Source organism: Girardinichthys multiradiatus, chromosome 18 (assembly GCF_021462225.1).
Source record: "Girardinichthys multiradiatus isolate DD_20200921_A chromosome 18, DD_fGirMul_XY1, whole genome shotgun sequence".
Classification (NCBI taxonomy): Eukaryota; Metazoa; Chordata; class Actinopteri; order Cyprinodontiformes; family Goodeidae; genus Girardinichthys; species Girardinichthys multiradiatus.
The window spans coordinates 46,630,460-46,649,497 of NC_061810.1; the positions used below are offsets into that span (position 1 = coordinate 46,630,460).

The following is a 19,038-nucleotide window of genomic DNA, read 5'->3' on the forward strand; positions in this document are numbered from 1 at the left end:
TGTACATGTAAATATGCCAGATTATAGCCAACAGCTAATTTCCCTCTGTAGTCCCTTCGGTAGGTTGAATCAACGACATAAAGTAATAAAATCAATAAAACAACAGTAACCACAATTAGAATATTAAGACATCATGGCTGTGAGCAATTTAAGCAGGTAGAGTAAGTACACAGAGAGATAAAAGTTCCTTAAAAACAATAGGATAAAAAATATAAAGAGAAGCAAGAACGATGAAAAATATAGTGGATCATAACATACAGGCCAAGTGTGTCAGGGGACCATACATATTTTACTCAAGAGTTAGATTGTGCCTAATAAACCTAAAGTTGGACAAGTTAAACTTAATTCTGTTCACAATATTTTTTTTCTGTCGTTTAAAAAGACATTGTGAGTCAAGAGTGATTCCTAAGTATTTAAACTCTTGTACGACATCAATTGTTTTACCTTGCACAAAAACGTTAGGATCACTGTCAGTATTTGCTCTTTTTGAGAAGTACATACACAGTCTTGGATATGTTCAAGCATAGTTGGGATTTCTCAAGCCAGTTATACACATTTATTATAGCATCTGTCAACTCTAGCGCAGCATGTTTTTTATCCTTTGCATGGACATACAGAACAGCATCATCAGCATACATTTGTCAGATTACATTCAACGGACAACAACTTGGCAGATCATTTACAAACAAACTGAAAAGCAGTGGACCTAGCACTGACCCCTGCGGTACCCCAAGTTTGTTGTTGCGTGATGTTGACTTCATGTTCTGTATCCTAACACACTGTGATCTTGCAGATATATATGATTTAATCCAGTTCAGAGTACTTGGGGAAAAGTTAAAACTAGACAATTTAGTAAGCAGTATCTGGTGATTGATGGTGTCAAACGCTTTTCTGAGATCTATGAAAACAGCACCAATGACACCACCTGCATCCAATTTTGATTTTATGTTTTCTAAAAAGAAACAAACCGCCGTCTCAGTAGAATGATGTTTTCTAAAGCCAAACTGCATCCTGTTCAAGGTATGGACTATTGTTAAGATGATCTACAATTTTCTCCACTACTATTTTTTCCAAGACTTTTGAGACTGCTGGAAGTATGCTTATCGGTCTGTGATTGCTGGTTATTGCAGGGTTACCTGACTCAAAGACTGGTGTAATGACAGGGCACTTCCAGGGTTTCCGGGTCCCATGATCAATGTTTAAGTTGTATTAATCCTATAATATCCGTTAGTACTCGCAAAACCTTTTTTCTAGAAGTGGAAACAGTTGATTGCGATGTTTTTGAAAATTAGGGCATTTAAATATTTAAAATTAATATTCAGCAATTTTAACATTTGTGTTTATTTTTGGATTTATTTTCTAATAGGACGCGCCATATATTTATTGTGCAGATATGTATAAATCCTGAGCAGGTGGCCGGGGGAACACATTGTGAAATTGTGCTACAAGAGTTGAAGCATTTTCACCAATTACACCAGCATAAAGCCACGTTTTATTCGGGGGATTTCATGGAAATCACTGGAGGTAGGAGCTTTGCCACACTTAGAAATACCACTGACAAGAAATCACTAAATGGATAAAATAACTGGTTCAAAAAATAAAGGTCTGTTATGAAAGACATCCTTCACAGTGTCCTGGAGATACCCTGGCGTAGAAGAAGGTAATTTGCACCATTTCAGCTTTCACTGGAATTCATAGACCTTCAGAGGTTCGTGTCTTATTCTTATTCTATTCTGTGAAATGTAAAAAACATCTCTTCCTGTACTCATGTCTTTAAGTTGTGATGTCCCTCAAGGATTCATCTGGGGGCCAAATTAATTCACATTTTCCATTTTTCCTTTGGGTCAAATCTTTTATTTCATTGTCAGGTAAAAAACACAGAAGTAAAAGTTATTGAGTCCTGATGAACCCCTTTACTGTAAAATCTATTCAGAACTGGGTCAAAGAGATGAAATGCTGAATAGCTAATAAGTTTCTACAGTTAAAGGCTCATAAATCAGAGATGGTCATTTTTGATTCAGAACCATTGTCATTAATTCTTCAGGCCCAAACCAGAATGTTAGGAGTTATTTTTGACAGCCATTTAAAATTTGCAAACACAACTGTCTTTACATTGGTTTTGATCAGCTCCAGCTGCAGATTCCAAATTCTGCAGCTGGACCAGAAAAAACCATGAAAGAAATCCCCTTGTATTCCTGTCACTCCACTCCTGATTTGTGTGTTTTTAAAGCTTTGCATAGACAACTGAAACATATTTCAGAATCCTTTCAAATTATTCGATGCTAGAACTGATTTTAAGTCATTTTTAGTTTATTTTTGAGTTATGTTTTTCACATCCTTTATGATGTTTGTCTTTTTTTAAATGTGTTCTTTTAATGTTTTTGTTTGTTTCTTTGTACAACACTTTGGTCATTTCTGTTGTTTTAAATGTGCTTTATAAATATAGTTGATTTGATTCGATCTTCTGCTACCACATCCAAAAAAACATGAAAAACAGTTGGAGGGAACGATCGCTTATGGAAAACTGCCTAAACATTTCAAATAGGATTTTTGATAGGCTGTAAACAGCATGCATGCAATCACTTTTCTATAACTTAAGTGGAAAAACTTTCTCGCTTTCTGTGCTTGGCCTTAACAATACAGCTCAGATCTTTTGCTTATGGAAAATCCTGGGGGTTATTTTAAAAGAAAAGATCAAAAAATAAATGAAAAAACAATAAAAAACAAGTAAATATATTTTCTCAGCCTTGTCTGCTTTCAGTGAAGTCATAGTTTCCACATTTGTGCTCTTTTCCACTATGGAAACTGTCACCTAACATTTAACCAGATCAGTACTGTTTACTTTAACAGGACCATTTTAGGTTTAAGCTTTGTAGTCCTTAGCAGTTCTAAAACAAGGGAGAGAAAATGACCTGCTGAGGAAAACAAAGCAGTGACCTAAAATAGTATGTTCATATATTTCCATGTGCACCATCACCAGCCTGCTGTAGTGATGTCACTGGTTTTATGGCCATCTCAGCCATAAACAGCCAGTCCTCACACAATAGAAATAAAACAGTAATGGCTGACATTCATTTATTAAACAGAGATCCGCGGACTTTTGGTCCTGCGCACAATCTCGTTTTATTGTCTCATTTTAGCTCTGGTTGTTTTCAGATAATAATTGTCACCTGCAAAAGCAAACTTGGATTCCAAAAACTGACCACCAGAGAGTGAAGGTTATTAAAGCAGGACTGCATTGTAAAAACAGAAAAAAACAGGAAGTTGTGTAAGTAATAAAAGTTGAGCCACAGTTGAGTTCATGTGTAGCTGCGATGAGTCACCAGGATCGATCCTGTGGCAGAGTCACAGGGACACAAACACACCTACTCTGGAAAAACGGCCATCCAAAATGGAAAAATAAAACTTGAAAGCACAGCAGTCTGTCATTAACCAGCTTCTGGCAACCAAGCATCAAGATTGGGGAAACGAGGAAAAAGGCTCCTGTGGTTCACTGTCAACATGTTGCCTTCAAAGTTGGAGCAGGTTAGAAAGTAACAGTTTGGGTCACAATGCAGAGTAATGCTATTTTATTTCACCTAACATGGGAATCTTGGGAATAAATGTTACACAATAATAATAATTTTAATAATAAATTCAAAAATGATTTCTTGCTGCAGAAGAGAAGTCTGCCAGTTTTTTATTGCCTCACTATAAGTCTGTCCTTGTTGCTGTAAAATAATAAACTGTCTAGGTTTTTCTAGCCTGGTTTCTGTGGTTACACACCAGAGCAATTTTCCACCTGCAGGAAGAAGCACACCTACGTTCTGATATCAGTGTTTTGGGATACAGAAATGTTGCAAGAAATGTTGCAGTGACTAACCCGAAGAAACAGGTGTGTTTGCCTTTGTGACCAACCTGGAATTTCTCTGTTTCTTTCTTTCTTATCGGTCTGCAGGTTTCACCGCTAACAAAGGGAAACTGGGCCCATTCATCACGTCTTTAAATAAAGGCACATTCCACCGTTTTACATGGATATAGCTGCTCCCTGTGCTGTGAGCTGCTGGTGGGAGAGACCAGGAGCTCGCCATACCTAACCATCACACCTGCCTGCATGTACGGTCTATTCTTGCGCTCTGCTGCCCTCTGCTGGATTTCAAGCCACTATCTTTAATTTTAGCTTTTAGATAACTGCCGTAAGATGAGAAATGGTGATGTATTTCTATAGTTTCACCTGCATTTGTGCAAACATTTAACAAATCTTAAAGTAGCTCTATACCGTTCATAGTCAGACATTATAGTTCATTTTCTTCTTATCACAAAGTAAATATTTCCTCCACTGCTGAGAAAAGTTCTTAAAACACTTTTTTCTCATTTTTTTCTAAATCAGCACTAAAATGTTTAAGAGCTCTTTTCTAAAGGAGACTGCTGGTTGTAGATACAACTGTAAATAAATGAAACAAACTAAATAGGCCAATCAGTTTCATCTAAACTGTATACAGATTGCTGTGGCTTATTATTCTGATGAACGTGTACGGTGTCATCATAAAAGCTGAACACCTTTCGCAAAACATCTAGATAAACATACAAATTACTACAAAAAAATGATAAACATTAGAAACACATTTTTTACAGAACAACAAAGCAAAATAATCTCCCACTTTAGGTCTTTGGTTGGAGGGACGTTGCCTCCCCTTTCATGCCTTCATGCATCCAAGGGACATTGCCTCACTCTCCAAGTCTTCCGGGGTCCAAGAGTTGCCATCAGCTCCCCCTCCAAGTCTTCCGAGGTCTGAGGGCCACAGTTGCCTTACCCCTCATGTCGTCTGGGGTCCATGGGATGCCAATGCCTCCCCCTTCAAGTCTCTGAGCTTTTAGTTCATAGACCCTTCCACAGGGTGTCAGGTATCAAGTCATGCACAAATTCAATTCCAAGGGATGGAGGATGGTCCATCTCCTGCAGCAAGATCCTGTTCCTGCAGAGAGGGTCCATCCATCAGGTGGGTTCCTCTGTGTTGTTTATTCAGCTCTTTTGTTCAGATAGACGTTTGTCTCAAAATATTTATTTACCATGTCTCTGTTATTTGAAGCCCTAATTTATGGTCATTATAGCAGTTAGATATTGCTCCTTCCTGTGTCCATGCATTCAAACACTCCAGGCCAAATAGTTTTCATTGTTCCGATGTCAGATTCACTATTTATGTTGTTTACAGGATGGTCTTGCAGTTTGTGTTTTATGATTCTTGCCTCTAATTCTGTAAAGTCCTGCACTTGAGAAGCAGTTTTGAATCCACCTCAGTGTCTCATCCTTTCTCCTATCCATTGCCTTCCATTTATCTGAGATTGGGTGACAGGGGTAATAGGTCCAGGAGAGAATCCCAGCTACCCTTCTCCCTGGGGACACCTTCCAAAAGCAATCTCTAGCTCTTCCCAAAGGTCTCTTCGCAGCAGGATGTGCCAGGAAAACCTCCAAAGGGAGGCATCCAGATCAGATGCTCGAAGCAGAACTCCCCAGGATGACAGAGCACCTCACCCTATCTCTAAGGCTGAGTCGAGCCACCCTACAGTGGAAGCTAATTTTGGCCCCTCGTTTCGGGGGTCCTGCTCTTTTGGTCATGGTCCGTATCTAATGACCATAGGTGAGGGTCGGAATGAAGACAGACCTGTAACTTAGAGTTTTATTTTCTGTAATGCACATATTGTTACCAGTTTTTTTTTTCTATATTTTTAAAATATATTAAATCTATGAGTTTATCTAAATATTTCTATTTTAATTGTTGTATTTCATCTTTAACAAAGCCAGCAACCATTTACACGTTAGTTTTATTTATAGTCTTTTATGATTCTTGGAGAATCATCTAGATTTGAGCTATTTTCTGTCCACCACATTTATGAGCACTAAATATAATGTTGGATTCCTAATTCTTTACCCTTTTTCTTTAGGGTGTATTAGAGATATTCTCAAAACAGTATTATTTTCTTCTTCCTTTTACACTTTTAGATCAGTTTCTACTACAGTTACAGAGATTTTAATAGTATGACTAGAAATATATATATTCGTTTCTCTGTATAGATTCAATACCAGCCCTAATTTTACCATCAATAGCTACGTTTCTGTGGTTCAGCGTTAGCATGAACAGGATTGTGTTTAAAAAGTGCAATTCTGTTCGAGTCAAGTGAAACAGCGTCCTCGTGTGGTAAAACGTGATACTGTAAATTCCTGCGTTACGTCAACGCAACAGATGAGTTCTGATTGGCTGGCTCGCAGGATCACATGACCAACTCCACAGTTTGCCGTTGTCGGTTCTGTGTGAAGCTAGTAACAGAGAAAGCGTTTAACTTGTCTTTTGAACGTATTTAAACGTTATGTTTAAAGGAGCACAGCTAGACGCGGGTATAGAAGGACGTTTAACAAACCTGGACGTATGATAACAGGCGAGTTTACAGTTTTTCTATTATTTTTAACTGAAAGTTACGTTTTTATATTGTTTGTTTTGCTTTGTCAGCGACTTTCTGTCTTCTTATCTCACTTGAAAACTGAAGTTGTTTCTCTCACTCTAAATCAGTTTATATTTTTACGGTAAACTGAATTATTTCTGCAAGGTTAAAGTGAGCTAACTTACTGACATGTGGTTGTTTTAGTTATTTAGCTGACCTCGACTCATTGTAAACAAAGTCTCAGTGATCTTAGCTGTTTAAAATCATTCTAATGCAGCAGAGAGAAACGCCCGAAGTTTTAGTTTTAAGTGATTTTATTTCATTATCAGTTTCTGAGAGTTTTAATGGTGCGTTTGATTCGGAAGCTGGGATTTCCTATTTCCAGGTCGTATAAAATGAGTTGTGACACTCCATATTGTTAGCAAGCACTAACATTAAACTGGATGGCAGGACTTAATCAAATCACCTTACTCTATGCAGGCCTGAACGTTTACTCAACAGCATTTGAATTATTTCTGTCATGTTTCTTCTGCTAAGTAGCTTCTGTGGTCTCCATCTGTGTTTTTGAAGGTTACCAGTAACGAGGTTTAGAGGTATTAAAAAGTTACAGTTTCAAAACTGCAAACATTTCCATCACATTGGTCTTAAAGTTTCCCCCTACCTGCATGGTGCACAACGTAAAGGGCTGCAGATATACTGCAAGAAGTTTGTGTTTGGACCCAAGTTTGAAGTTTGTTTGGTTAACGTGGAAAACTGGAACCACTGTTCCACTGAGAAGGACATCTGAGGAGTTCTGCACTCAAGATTCCCTGAAGTATGTAGTGTCCTGCACAGAGCAAACTTAGTTATTCCTCATGCCACCTCTTGCAGAGTAAATACAGACCTTAACGCTGCGCTGCCCCTCCCCTACATGTTGCTGTGCACTGCCAGTCAGTTGGAGAAAACATGGAGAGTCAAAGCTAACACTCCACCCATCACTTTTATTAAGGATATGCTATTTTAAAACTACAGCTGGCCAACTATGAGCAGCCTGTCTGTAAAGCAGCAGACTGCAGGCTGGCTACCTGAGCAGGTAGCCAAACTAATTGAAGACATAATGTCGGCTTGTTATATTTTCATTGTTTCTCTGTAAAGAGAAGAACAGAGAAACGGTGTAATATTCTGCAAAAAAATTATGTTTACTTGAAAACTACAACCTAATTTTGTGCTTTATTATAAGTTTGGTAAAGTCAGTATATCAAAATCAAGTAAATAATTGTTCTAGCTAACATTTACTATAACTAATATTTGACGTCCTGTTTTAGCAGGAGTTGGAATAATCGCAGCTTTTTAGTTTTAAACAAAAGCAGTTAGACCATATTCAATGTTTTTCTTTAAGTACCATAGCATGGTGGTATTTAAGGTCATCTAAAGTTCAAACTCTTCTTAAGAAATGCAAGAGAAAGGGTATGAGCCCTCCTGCCCCCAGCCCCCCACCTGGATGGTGCACAAAGTAAAGGCCTGTACGCACACCACAAGAATATATACTGCATACCGTGTTGCTGGTAACCTTAGGTCAGACGGTTGGAGACCATTTGTGGCAACATTCTTTCATTTCAGCGTGAAGAAGAAAGATTGTGAGGATCTCGTGACGTACCATGCCTACCTGTGATTTATCCAGATGCATTAGTTTGATTTTAAAGTTTAGGGACGGCCTAATTGATCTAACTGTTGTGTTCATGTGCCAGCAGCAGAGATGGGTCACATGTTTCTCTTAAACACAAACTCTCGTGACTGCCACCTCAGGGATTTTACAGCGTTATTAGGCCACATTGTTGCTGTCAGCATCTGAACTTCCTTTCTTCTTTAATCACAGGTCTGTTTTTATCTGGGTTTTTTCACCCGTTTCATTGACTGAATACCCGTGTTTAGTTTGAGGCCAGCTCCTGACCTGCATGCGGAGCTGCGCGACTTTGTGCTGAAGTCGAGCCGTGCAGCTGATGGTCTTTACATTTCAAACGCCTGGAAGCTTCTCTTTGTCCAGTTTGTAAAGGATAGGTAGCGGTGAGTGTTTGCAGAGAAGACACGGCGCTGTTGTTCTCTAACCAAGCAGCTGAAGCCTTAATAGCTCTGAATACTGATAGTGAACACCAGCTTCTGTTGTCTTCAGTTAAACAGTCACCTCATCTGGTGTGAGTTTTACATCTTCAGTCTGATTAGCTGTTCTGTTCAGATGATGATATATTTTCTTCATGTTTAGAAATCTGACCTGAACCGAAAGATCTCACCTCGTCTGTCATCATGAAGACGGACATCCCCTATAACCAGGTAACTCTGTTCTTCATGCACTGGTAACCTACTACAATTTTGTTTAATATCTTTACATTGGACTAGGTCGACTTCTCTTAAAGTTTATCAAGTAAAAAAACAACCATCTGTAGGTTTTAATCCTTTGTAATGTTTCTTTGACTTTGCTTTGCCTCTGATATTGGTTTTGACAGGAGTTTGTCTCTTTTCCAAAGTGATTTTTAATATAAAATGAATCCTAATGAGTTGTTTTTGGTTAATGTCTTGATTTGTGCCAATAAATAATTTAAAATGCTAGAACATATTAATTAATCTGTGCATTTAAACTAAGCTTTTTTTTTTAAATCTTTTACTTCTTGTTTTTTTTAGTTTATCTCTTCCCTGGTTAAACAGTTTTGTTGGGTTGTTGTATCACTCAGAGTCATGAGATTATTCTGCAAAAAAACAGGAAGTTTTTGATTTGATAAAAGACAAGTAAAGAAACAGGAAGTGATATTCCAGTTTCACCCACATATTACAGTAACTGCTTTCACTTCTCAGAAACCGATCAAGTGTCACAGGTGACTGTAATTAGGTATTAAAATAGCTGTAGATTTTAGTTTAAGCATCCATACCCAGTATCAAATGAAAATCCACACAGAGTTGAGTAATAATTGTGATAATGTGATTGTAGTTGGTGGATGCAGAGGGGAGGAGGCAGGAATCCTGCCGGAGAGCCCAGATGGTAAGTTTCCCCTCATATTCAGTCTGTGGTTCTCAGTCAGGACTAAGTAATGAAATCCAACCATTTCTCTGCTGGGACTCCAAGTGTTTGATCGCTCTGGCCTGCGTGGCCTGTGTGCTTCTTGCTGCCATGAGCCTCTATAACATCGTGACCCTGCCATCCTCCTCCTACCATCACCATCCCACCTCCATCACCAGCTGCCTTCAGGAGAAGGTTGAGTCCTGCTCAGACCCCTGCAAGTACGGAAGCCTCTGCTTAACAGTTGAAGGGACATTTTGTTAGGGATGGGAAATAACAAATCCTGCTTGTCTGTTGTTTTCTTTCAGTATTTCTTTGTTTTACAACCCTCATACTAGAACCCTTTAACCTTTTCACCGTTTGTCATGTTACAACCACAAACCTCAATGTGATGAGCCAACAAGGTTCTGCAAGATATTTCCTCAGGTGGGCCGAATACAAATGCACGCCACACTTTTCTGAAATTTTCTGAAAACCATGTTGTCATTTTTCTTCCAGTTCATAATTATATGGCACTTTGTGTGTTTCTTAAAATCCTAGTAAGACACCTTGAGGTCTCTGGTTGTAACCTGGCAACCTGGGAAATAGTTGAACACTTTGGGAAGTCACCACATCTTCCTGCGTCTTCCTGTGTCTCTCTTGATTAGGAAAAAAATACAGTGGATGGTAAAAGCCTGTAAACTCTTGTTAAAATGCCAGGTTTTCCATGAGTAAAAACTGTGATCATGAAAATCTTTTTCCATCTTTAATGTAGCAGATATGATGTCCAATACATCTAAAAATCTGATCTGTCAAAGGAAAAAAACCAAAAACTCAATAATGACTGGGCTGTATAAGTATGCACGCCCTTAGATAAATACTTTTTGTTTGCACGCACCTAACATCATTTATTTATTTATTTGCTTGCAGCGCTAGTGGCCTATTTTTATTTTTTTCGAGGTAGTCAGACAGGAAGTGGGGTGGGGAGAGGGGCAAGACGAGCAGGAAAGCTCTCCAGGCTCGGGACGGCTGCGTCGAGGACTGAGGCCTCCCTATATCGGTCACAGGCTCTACTGCTGACATCAAACATTAATTATAGTGAATCCGATGAACCAGAAATAAACTTTATTTGCAATAGTAAGATTTTCTTGACGTTTGCTAATTTGCATTCCTGAGCTAAAGCCGTAATTTACAAAGATATCAGTCTAGAGGAGAGTATGTTATAAATATACAGGCAGAGTAAAACGAGCCCTCAGTAACTGGACTGAAATGGGTCAGTTTGGCTGATGGTTGCACTGAGGGAGCTTCTAGCCAGTGTTGGTTGGGTTCTACATGTGACGACATTCTCTTGTATTCGTTCCAAGTCTGGACTGAGAGGTTGGGTTAACAAACGCAGCCTTTTCATCTAAAGAAAATATTCAGGCTTGGTTTAAATATTCCTAAACCTTCTAGGAAAACGGGTTATGGTCCGATGCCAAACTTCAGTTTAAAGACACACCGCATCACAGACAGATAGATAGAGCTGCACAAAGAGCAAGTCATTAATGGTCATCACAATATCAGTGCATGCAATGTTGCAATCGCAAAGGACTGCTTGGATGCAATACTTGGTTGGAGGCATTCACTCTCTGCATGTCGATAACATGTTGACCAGTTAAATGGACTCTAACTGGCATTACCGCCCACAATCAATCCATGTTTTAAGTGGTTTAAAGGCTAAACCCCATGGATGATGATAGGGACACTGCAATGGAGATGAGAGAAAATTAGAGACAGGAGTCTTTGGGTTAATCATAATCGATTTTGTAAATGCAATTTTTAACACTACTTTGGTAATAAAATATCTTCCTGATATCGTTTAGCCCTACCCATAGATAGATAGATCCCCATCCCCACAGTAAAATATGGTGTTGGTAGCATCATGACCTGGGCTTGGTTTTTCTTTAGATGCATCTGAGGTTTTTCTCACAGTGAGTGAAATTATTAACAGTTTCAGATGCCAGTCAGTTTCCATCCAAACCTTTAGGTGTCTGCTAGGATACTGAACATGAAGAGGAACTTTATTTTTCAGCATCACAGTGAGTCCAGGCATAAATCTAAATTAACACAACAGATGATGTCCTCCCAAGCTGATTGGTTTGGAGGATGTTTGCAAAGCAGAGTGGGTAAATATCCAATCAAGATGCAGATGGACTCCAACCAAAGGAGACTAGATGATGACATTTATTCACAGGTTGGGTCAACAAGGTTTTAGTTTAAGGGTTTGCACACCTATGCAACCAGGTTATTGCAGCATTTTTATTTTTGTATTTATTCCACCAATAAATGTGGGTTTTTTACAGGATATAGGTCACGTTAAAGGTGGAAAAAGTTTAAAATGTTCTTGTATTTTTTATTTTATTTTTTTTACGTTACCAAACTTGGCATTTTACCAGGTTCTGTAAACTTGTGAGAGCTCTGTACAACCCCACTGTGATGTTAATGGCCACGCTGTTAATGGCTGGGCTGTGGTGATGGTTTCTGGGAAGTTTCCTGTCATCCAATCCCGTGCTTCCTTCTCATCTTCCCAATCAGGATTGTTCTGGTGGAAAGCATCCCCGAGGGGCTGGAGTTCAACTCCAGCACAACCAACCCCTCCATCTTCCAGGCGTGGATCAATCTGATGAGCGAGGCGCGCAGCAGCGTCGACATTGCCTCCTTCTATTGGACGCTCACTAACGAGGACACCGGCACTCAGGAACCCACAGCATCTCAGGTGATCAGGACCCTGGTTCCTTTATTGCCTCTCATAACTGATTCTGAAACTCAGTTTGACGTTTCAGGATATATGTGAACAGATGCGAGGTCAGATGGGTGATCATCTGGTGAAAACATGTTTAGGTTTTGAGGCTTTTTTATGGAATACCAACACTGAGGACCGTCAGGTCAGGTTTAAGCCTCTCTGAGTGTCTCAGCTGATGCACATTTTATTTAAGGGCTCCTAACATCTCCAGAATTACCAGCCTATTCTGTGTTTGTTGTAACAGCCATGTTTAATTGCGCTGCTTTTGTTGGCTTGCCTGGACTGCATCATGCAGCATAATACATGTGATTGTTGCTGTTTGCACAGGGGGAGGAAGTGTTGAAGAGGCTCGCTGAACTCTCCGGGAAGCTTCATGTTCGGATTGCGGTCGACACGCAGGAGGGTAAACCACAAGCTGACCTCAAACTGCTCAACGATTCAGGTGGCTGCTTTTTATTCATTCATCTGTGCATCAGCACCTGCAAGACTGATTTATCAATTTGTCTTTTTAATTTAGGTTCAACTCAAGAGGTAGGAAATAAGATGAGATGAAGTGGCATTTAACTTTCAGACTTTGCACATACCGACATATTTGAAATTTAATGAAAATAACCCAGACAAAGCTTAAATATTTAAGAAAGTTGCTGAAAATATGAAACAAATATTTATTTTCAGTGATATACATTTTTTCCAGACATTTTATTAGGCTTTGATAAAGTATTTTTATTCTGAAGCGTTCTTAAAGAGAATCGTGGAGCCTGTCAGACGGAGCAGGTCGTAATAACCCAAAGTTTGGGAAACTCACACACAGATTTGTCGTTGGTTCCTACAATAAACTGTTGTGACAGGTTTGTTATTTGCTCTCTCAGCTTAGTAAGTATATTCAACTTGCAGTAGCATCAGTGTCTGGGTGTAGTAGGAGTTAAATGGGGGAGAGGTCTAAACCAGAAATCGGAACTTGGAACATCTGGCTCTGTATCGACTGTAGTGTCCCCACAATCCTTTCAGATGTTTAGGAGTAAATAATAGAAGCACCATTACAAGAATAAACCCGAATCATTCAGTTTTTGGGCGAGAGGTAGGAAGGTTTGACCCTGGACAGGTCACCAGTCCATCACAGAGAAACACAAACACATAACCATGCACACACTCAGAGAGTCCAGTCTAACAGTCATGTTTTTGGCTTCCCATGGGAGGAAGCCGGAGTGCCCGGAGAGAACCCACACCTGCACTGGGAGAACATGCAAACTCCAAGCAGGCTGGGATTTAAACCCAGGACCTTCTTACAGCAGTGCTAACAAAAGTGCCACCGTGCAGCCTCCATAAACACACACATATACGCTGTTTAAAAGAAAATACAGGTATATGATAATATGATTGTATAATTTGATTTATTTCTACATTTATTTATTTACAGTTTAATTCATTTATACATTAAACGCTTATTTATTTGTCTGTACATTTAATAATTAAAAAATAGAGATTTAGGGAATCATGCATATATTTTTACGTATTCTGTATAATTTATTGATACGTTATAATGTTTTATTTGCTATAATGTATCTTTGCAATAAACAGCTATAATCTGAACATTAAGAATGAATATCTTCAGGTCTAAATGTGTTGGATTGCCTCTGCTCTCTCTAAAGCCCAGATGTGTTTCAGGAGCCGACGTCAGGACCGTTAACATGAGGGCGCTCACCTCAGGGGTTCTCCACACCAAGTTCTGGGTCATAGACAAGAAACACATTTACATCGGCAGCGCCAACATGGACTGGAGGTCTCTCACGCAGGTACGCACCAGCAGGGCTGCTTGAAATGATTGGATGCTGACTCAGATCAAGAGAGGACAGAGGAGAAAGGAGAGTCCTGTTAAAGTTACAGTTAAATGTTGTAAAGGGTCCAAATCATCAGAATTTTCTTTATTTTTAAGCTCCATTCGCTGCTGTTGGATAATGTCCACTTATGTGATAAAACTGATGCAGACAGTAATTCAAACCACAGCTTATTTTTAAGAATTTATTCAAAACAAATCCAGAAATGATTTGAATGTAATGTTTTATGAGCGGACAATCTCTGAAACGAATCATTTTAAGCACAACTGAAGGAAGGAGAAATGGGAACAAGAGTCAGAGCCTCATTTCTGAAACGTTTTGAACTCCACGGTTCTCCAGGTGAAGGAGCTGGGAGCAGTCGTCTACAACTGCAGCTGTTTGGCGTCAGATCTGGAGAAGATCTTTGAAGCTTATTGGTTCGTAGCAGAGACTGAGTCCATCCCTTCACCGTGGCCATCCAGCTTCTCCACTCTGTACAACAAGGACACGCCTCTTCAGCTCCCACTGAACAGTACACCATCCAGCGTTTATCTCTCTGTGAGAATCCATTTTTTTCCCAATGGAGCATCAGACTCCTTCTCAGATGATCTTCCCTGTTTCCTGTTTTGCTAAATCACACGTCGGCCTTTCTCCTCTACTGTTCACAGAGTTCTCCTCCATCCTTCTGCGCAGACGGCAGGACTCAGGATCTTCAGTCCATTCTGAGCGTGATGGAGGATGCAGAAAAGTTCATCTACATCGCTGTCATGAACTACCTGCCCACTACAGAGTTTTCACATCCTAAAAGGTAAAGCTGTATGGATTTTAGCCATGCTAGCTGCAGCTTCATGTGGATTACTGTAGTCCAGAAGAAGAAAACTTGCACCAACTTTCGTCTGTGTTGACTGAATAGACCCAGAAATCCTGTCAGACACAGCAGAGGCTCATATTTAGTGAAAATCTGCAAATATTAACATGTCAAAGCAAGATGTTAATCATTAATGACAACCTCCTTTAGCAGATTTGTTTCCTGCTTTTGCTGAGGTTATATACATACATACATTTACCTGAATCTTTTTTTTAAGTTGGAATGAAGGTTTTAGAATCTCATTTGACTTGAACCAAGAGGAAAGCAGATTGGTTTAGATGTTCATGAACAACCAAAGAACCAGCAAGACTCAAGCCAGGGACTGGAAAGTGCTTTAAAACCAGTGTCACTGTCCCTGGGGTAGCCAGTTTTACATCTGCACTAACTGGGAAGTTGCAGACCATCAAAGAAGCTCCCACTACAAAATCAACACCTTCAAGCTCGACTGAAATTTGCAGCTGGTCCCATGGAGACGTTTTACGGTCAGACGAGACAAAGCTTGAGCTGTTTGGCTACAATGATAAAAAAAAAAGTATGTTTGGAGGCATTGCAACCTGGGAACACGGTGGTGGCAACATCATGCTATGAAGTTGTTTTCCCTCCAGTTGTACTCTTCCATTGAATGACGTTGATGGAATACTGAAGGAGGAGGATTACCTCCAAATTCTCCAACACCTCAAATCAGCGGTTAGCTGGTTAGAACATCAACACAGTTGGCTGTTCCAACAGGACATTGGTCAGAAATGCACATCAGCACTGGTGCAGGAATGGACAAAGAAGACTGACATGAAGCCTCTGGAGTGGCCTCAACCCAATTTAAAAAAAACTAGAAAAGCTTTCAGAGAGCGCAGACCTCTACCAAGGCCACTGTCAGTCTGCTGCTGACAGGGCGAGAAACCATGTGGGAATTTCAAGTTGTCGCACCATGGTCTGACAGTGAATAAATGCTTCCAATACATCCTGGATCCAGATGGTGCCCCACATCACCTCCAAAAGCTAATCATCGGTTCCTTGTCCTAAAACACACCTTGTCTGAAAATTTCAAAATGGGTTCAGAACTTTCTGAGCAAACAGACAAACGCTTTCAAAAACATAACCTCCTTGGTTGAGGTAATTATGGACTGTTCTTCACCCTTTTCTCCCTGAATTTATTTACATTTATTATATAAATAATAATTATTATTATTGTTATTTGCTGTAAACCAGATTTAAACTAAATTAGATTTTTCTCTTGAAGTAAGGACAAACAAAACATGTAAATGTAGGTATTTAGTCTACAAATTAGCTATAAAGGGCTTCCAATACGATCCTTTCTATGTGTAAAATGTGTATCAACAGGCATTAGTGGCATATATTTACCAACTTGCCATTTTAAATGAATTTGATCTTGAGAAAAGAGAAGATCCTAGATACTTGTGATTGCTGCAAAAAGTGTGTTTGAGTTGGAACCTTCTAATTTAACCACATATTCGTGAGACACGTGTATGAATACGGTTGGCCCTTGTGGATTACAGTACATGTGAACCTGTGCACCCAGTTTGTTTTTTAAAAACCATTGCAGTTGAATGTTGCATATTTATTCCACCCTGCTTTTAAAGTATTATTTGATAAAATAGTCACATTCATTTTAGGCTTTATGTTTTGGATTTTGTCTCCAGTTTTTCCAATTAAACTCATTTAAACTCATGCTGCGATTCACAAAATCTAACAAAGTTCTAAGAAAAATTTGTTAAAAGCCTTGTTATTGACTGGAGAGCAATCTGAGCTGAGGAGTTGGACTCCCTGCAGGTACTGGGCAGACATCGACACACAGCTGAGGCGATCGGCATACGAGAAGAAGGTCCATGTGCGTCTGCTGATCAGCTGCTGGCAGCACTCTCCACCTGTCATGCTTCCCTTCCTGAAGTCTCTAGCTTCAGTTCACGACTTCAGAAACAAACTGGACATCCAGGTGGTGAGTTGTTCTTCTGCAGCCCTTAAAAACACCGCAGCTTTTTACTGTGACACGTCTGTTCTCGTAACAAAGTGAGGATTTTATGTGTTGTTTATTCAGAGGCTGTTTGTGGTTCCCGCCGACCCGAGCCAGAAAGAGATTCCTTTTGCAAGAGTGAACCACAACAAGTACATGGTGACCGACAAAGTAGCATACATAGGTAAGATTTATGGTTTTGTTTTCAGGTTATTGGTGTGAAATACTTTATATTTCTGTGGTATAAACTTTAGGGAGGTGATGAAGCCCATAAAGATCCAAAAACATCCCTAATTACTAAAGGATTGTGCTCCTTTTGCGCTACTAACTGGGAGCAAACCATCTCTCTGTGATGGAGCTGAATCTTTAGCTGTACGTTGGCCCAACAGTTCATATATGCAATCATGTAATGTGTGTATTTCTGTCCTCAGGGACGTCTAACTGGTCGGGGGACTATTTTCTGAGCACGGCCGGTTCCGCACTGATCGTAAACCAGACGGGGTCCTGGTCACCAAACCCAACCGTCCAATCCCAGCTGAAGGCTGTCTTTGAACGGGACTGGCACTCGGCCTACAGCACCCCTATCACCCACAGCTCAAACCTCAAACACTTCTGTTAGTTTCTACAGCCAGCGTTACACTTTCATATCAGCACTCATTTGCACATGTAAAGCATTCAGATTCTCTGGCATTTTGCACCTGCGTGGAGAACAACTGCACTAACAGTGAACGGTGGATCTGAGGAGATGAATACACAGAGCTTCGCAAAAGTATTTGTACTCCTTGAACAAATTTTTCACATTTTATATCGTTACTCCCACAAACCTTAATGTATTTCAGGGGTTTTATGTGATAGACCAAAGGAAACGGTATATCTCAGCTTTACATCTCTAGAGACAGCTTAACCCATTCTTCTTGTAAAAACAGCTCAAACTCAGTCAGATTAAATAGTGAGAATTTGTGAACCTTAGTTTTCAATTCTTGCCACAGAATCACTTTTGCATTTAGGTCTGGTCTTTGACTAGGCCATTCTAGCACATGAATATGCTTTGACCTATATCATTCCATCATAGGTGAATGTTTGGGACCGTTGTCATGGAAGGCGAAGCTCCGCCCCAGTCTCAAGGTTTCCTTCATCCAGCTATCTTTCCATTAACTCTGATAAGCCTCCCAGTCTTTAAAGGAGAAAAGCGTCCCCACAGCATGCTGCTGCCGCCACCATGTTTCACCGTCGGGATGGTGTGTTCAGGGTGAAATGCAGAGTTAGTTTACCGGCACACAAAGTTTTCCACGATTGCCAAAGAACAGCCATGTTTTGTTGCAGTTGTTCCATGCTCCTCCATGTTCTGATGATGGATTGAACTGAGCTCTGTGAGATGTTCAAACCTTGGGATGTTGTTTTAGAACCCAACCCCTCCAAAACATTCAACAGAAACAGAACAGCTGGATTTATATGGAGTTAAATTTGTCTCAATATTATTCAATCAAACAAAAAACTAATCTCAATCAAAAAAATATTAAGTTGTGATCAAAACTTTCAGAGTTTTTTCTCACAAAGAGAAAAAAGTTATTTGCAAAACATAAACTTTTATTTGCGCAGGTCAAAAATCTTTGGTTACGAGTCTCGCTTTTTTGGTTTTGACGCTCTCTGTTTTTGGTTGAACTCAACGAATTTTGAGTTCTGGAAACATGAACATCCTGGGCGGGGCCTAAAGACGAACGATGTAAGACGTTTCCCTATTGGTTAGCGCTGACTAAAGCAGCAGACTCTGATCCTCCGCATCTCTGAACTTCTGCTCGAACTGCAGGGCTTGCAGCGTCGCTTCAGTGAGGAGACATCAACTCTACAGAAGAAAACTGCGGTCCTGCCAGCCGACACCAGCTCTCTCTTAAAGATTAGCGTCGCGCATACAAAGTGCTTTACGGTAATGGAGCAGAAAGGACGCAGATCCTGGCAACGGTTGAGAAAATAAGAGGAAAACAGAAAAGTAACCTACAGAACATTTATATTAATTACATTTTTACAACTTTCATGTAAAAGAATAAATATTTTATATTTTACTGTACGGTTTTGGAGAAATATCTTGTCAAAATACCTCAAAATGCTCAACCATTATATGCATTTGTCCCACTTTCAGGAATGTATTTCTCCAAAACCAAGAGAGGCGACAACACAATCTCT

General features: G+C 39.8%; 1 protein-coding gene and 1 long non-coding RNA gene across 4 annotated transcripts; both read left to right on the top strand.

Annotated features, from left to right (window-relative positions):
* Window positions 1–3,393: 3,393 nt before the first annotated feature.
* On the top strand, window positions 3,394–4,448 carry LOC124883733. Its single transcript, XR_007042301.1, has 2 exons — window positions 3,394–3,525; window positions 3,938–4,448. It is a non-coding gene; the product is annotated as an uncharacterized LOC124883733 (long non-coding RNA).
* A 1,829-nt stretch (window positions 4,449–6,277) lies between these two features.
* Window positions 6,278–18,386, top strand: pld3 (phospholipase D family, member 3). 3 transcript variants are annotated; one of them, XM_047390653.1, is made up of 12 exons: window positions 6,278–6,414; window positions 8,657–8,724; window positions 9,377–9,427; window positions 9,512–9,666; window positions 11,999–12,179; window positions 12,534–12,648; window positions 13,872–13,999; window positions 14,381–14,578; window positions 14,689–14,828; window positions 16,677–16,842; window positions 16,942–17,041; window positions 17,289–18,386. In XM_047390653.1, exons 2-12 carry the CDS (start codon window positions 8,698–8,700, stop codon window positions 17,474–17,476), a joined length of 1,449 nt encoding a protein of 482 aa, XP_047246609.1. In that variant the 5' UTR covers window positions 6,278–6,414; window positions 8,657–8,697; the 3' UTR covers window positions 17,477–18,386. The 3 variants fall into 3 exon arrangements, with proteins under 3 accessions (XP_047246609.1, XP_047246608.1, XP_047246610.1); XM_047390652.1 differs by lacking the exon at window positions 6,278–6,414 and adding an exon at window positions 8,273–8,460; XM_047390654.1 differs by lacking the exon at window positions 6,278–6,414 and adding an exon at window positions 8,559–8,588.
* Window positions 18,387–19,038: the final 652 nt, after the last annotated feature.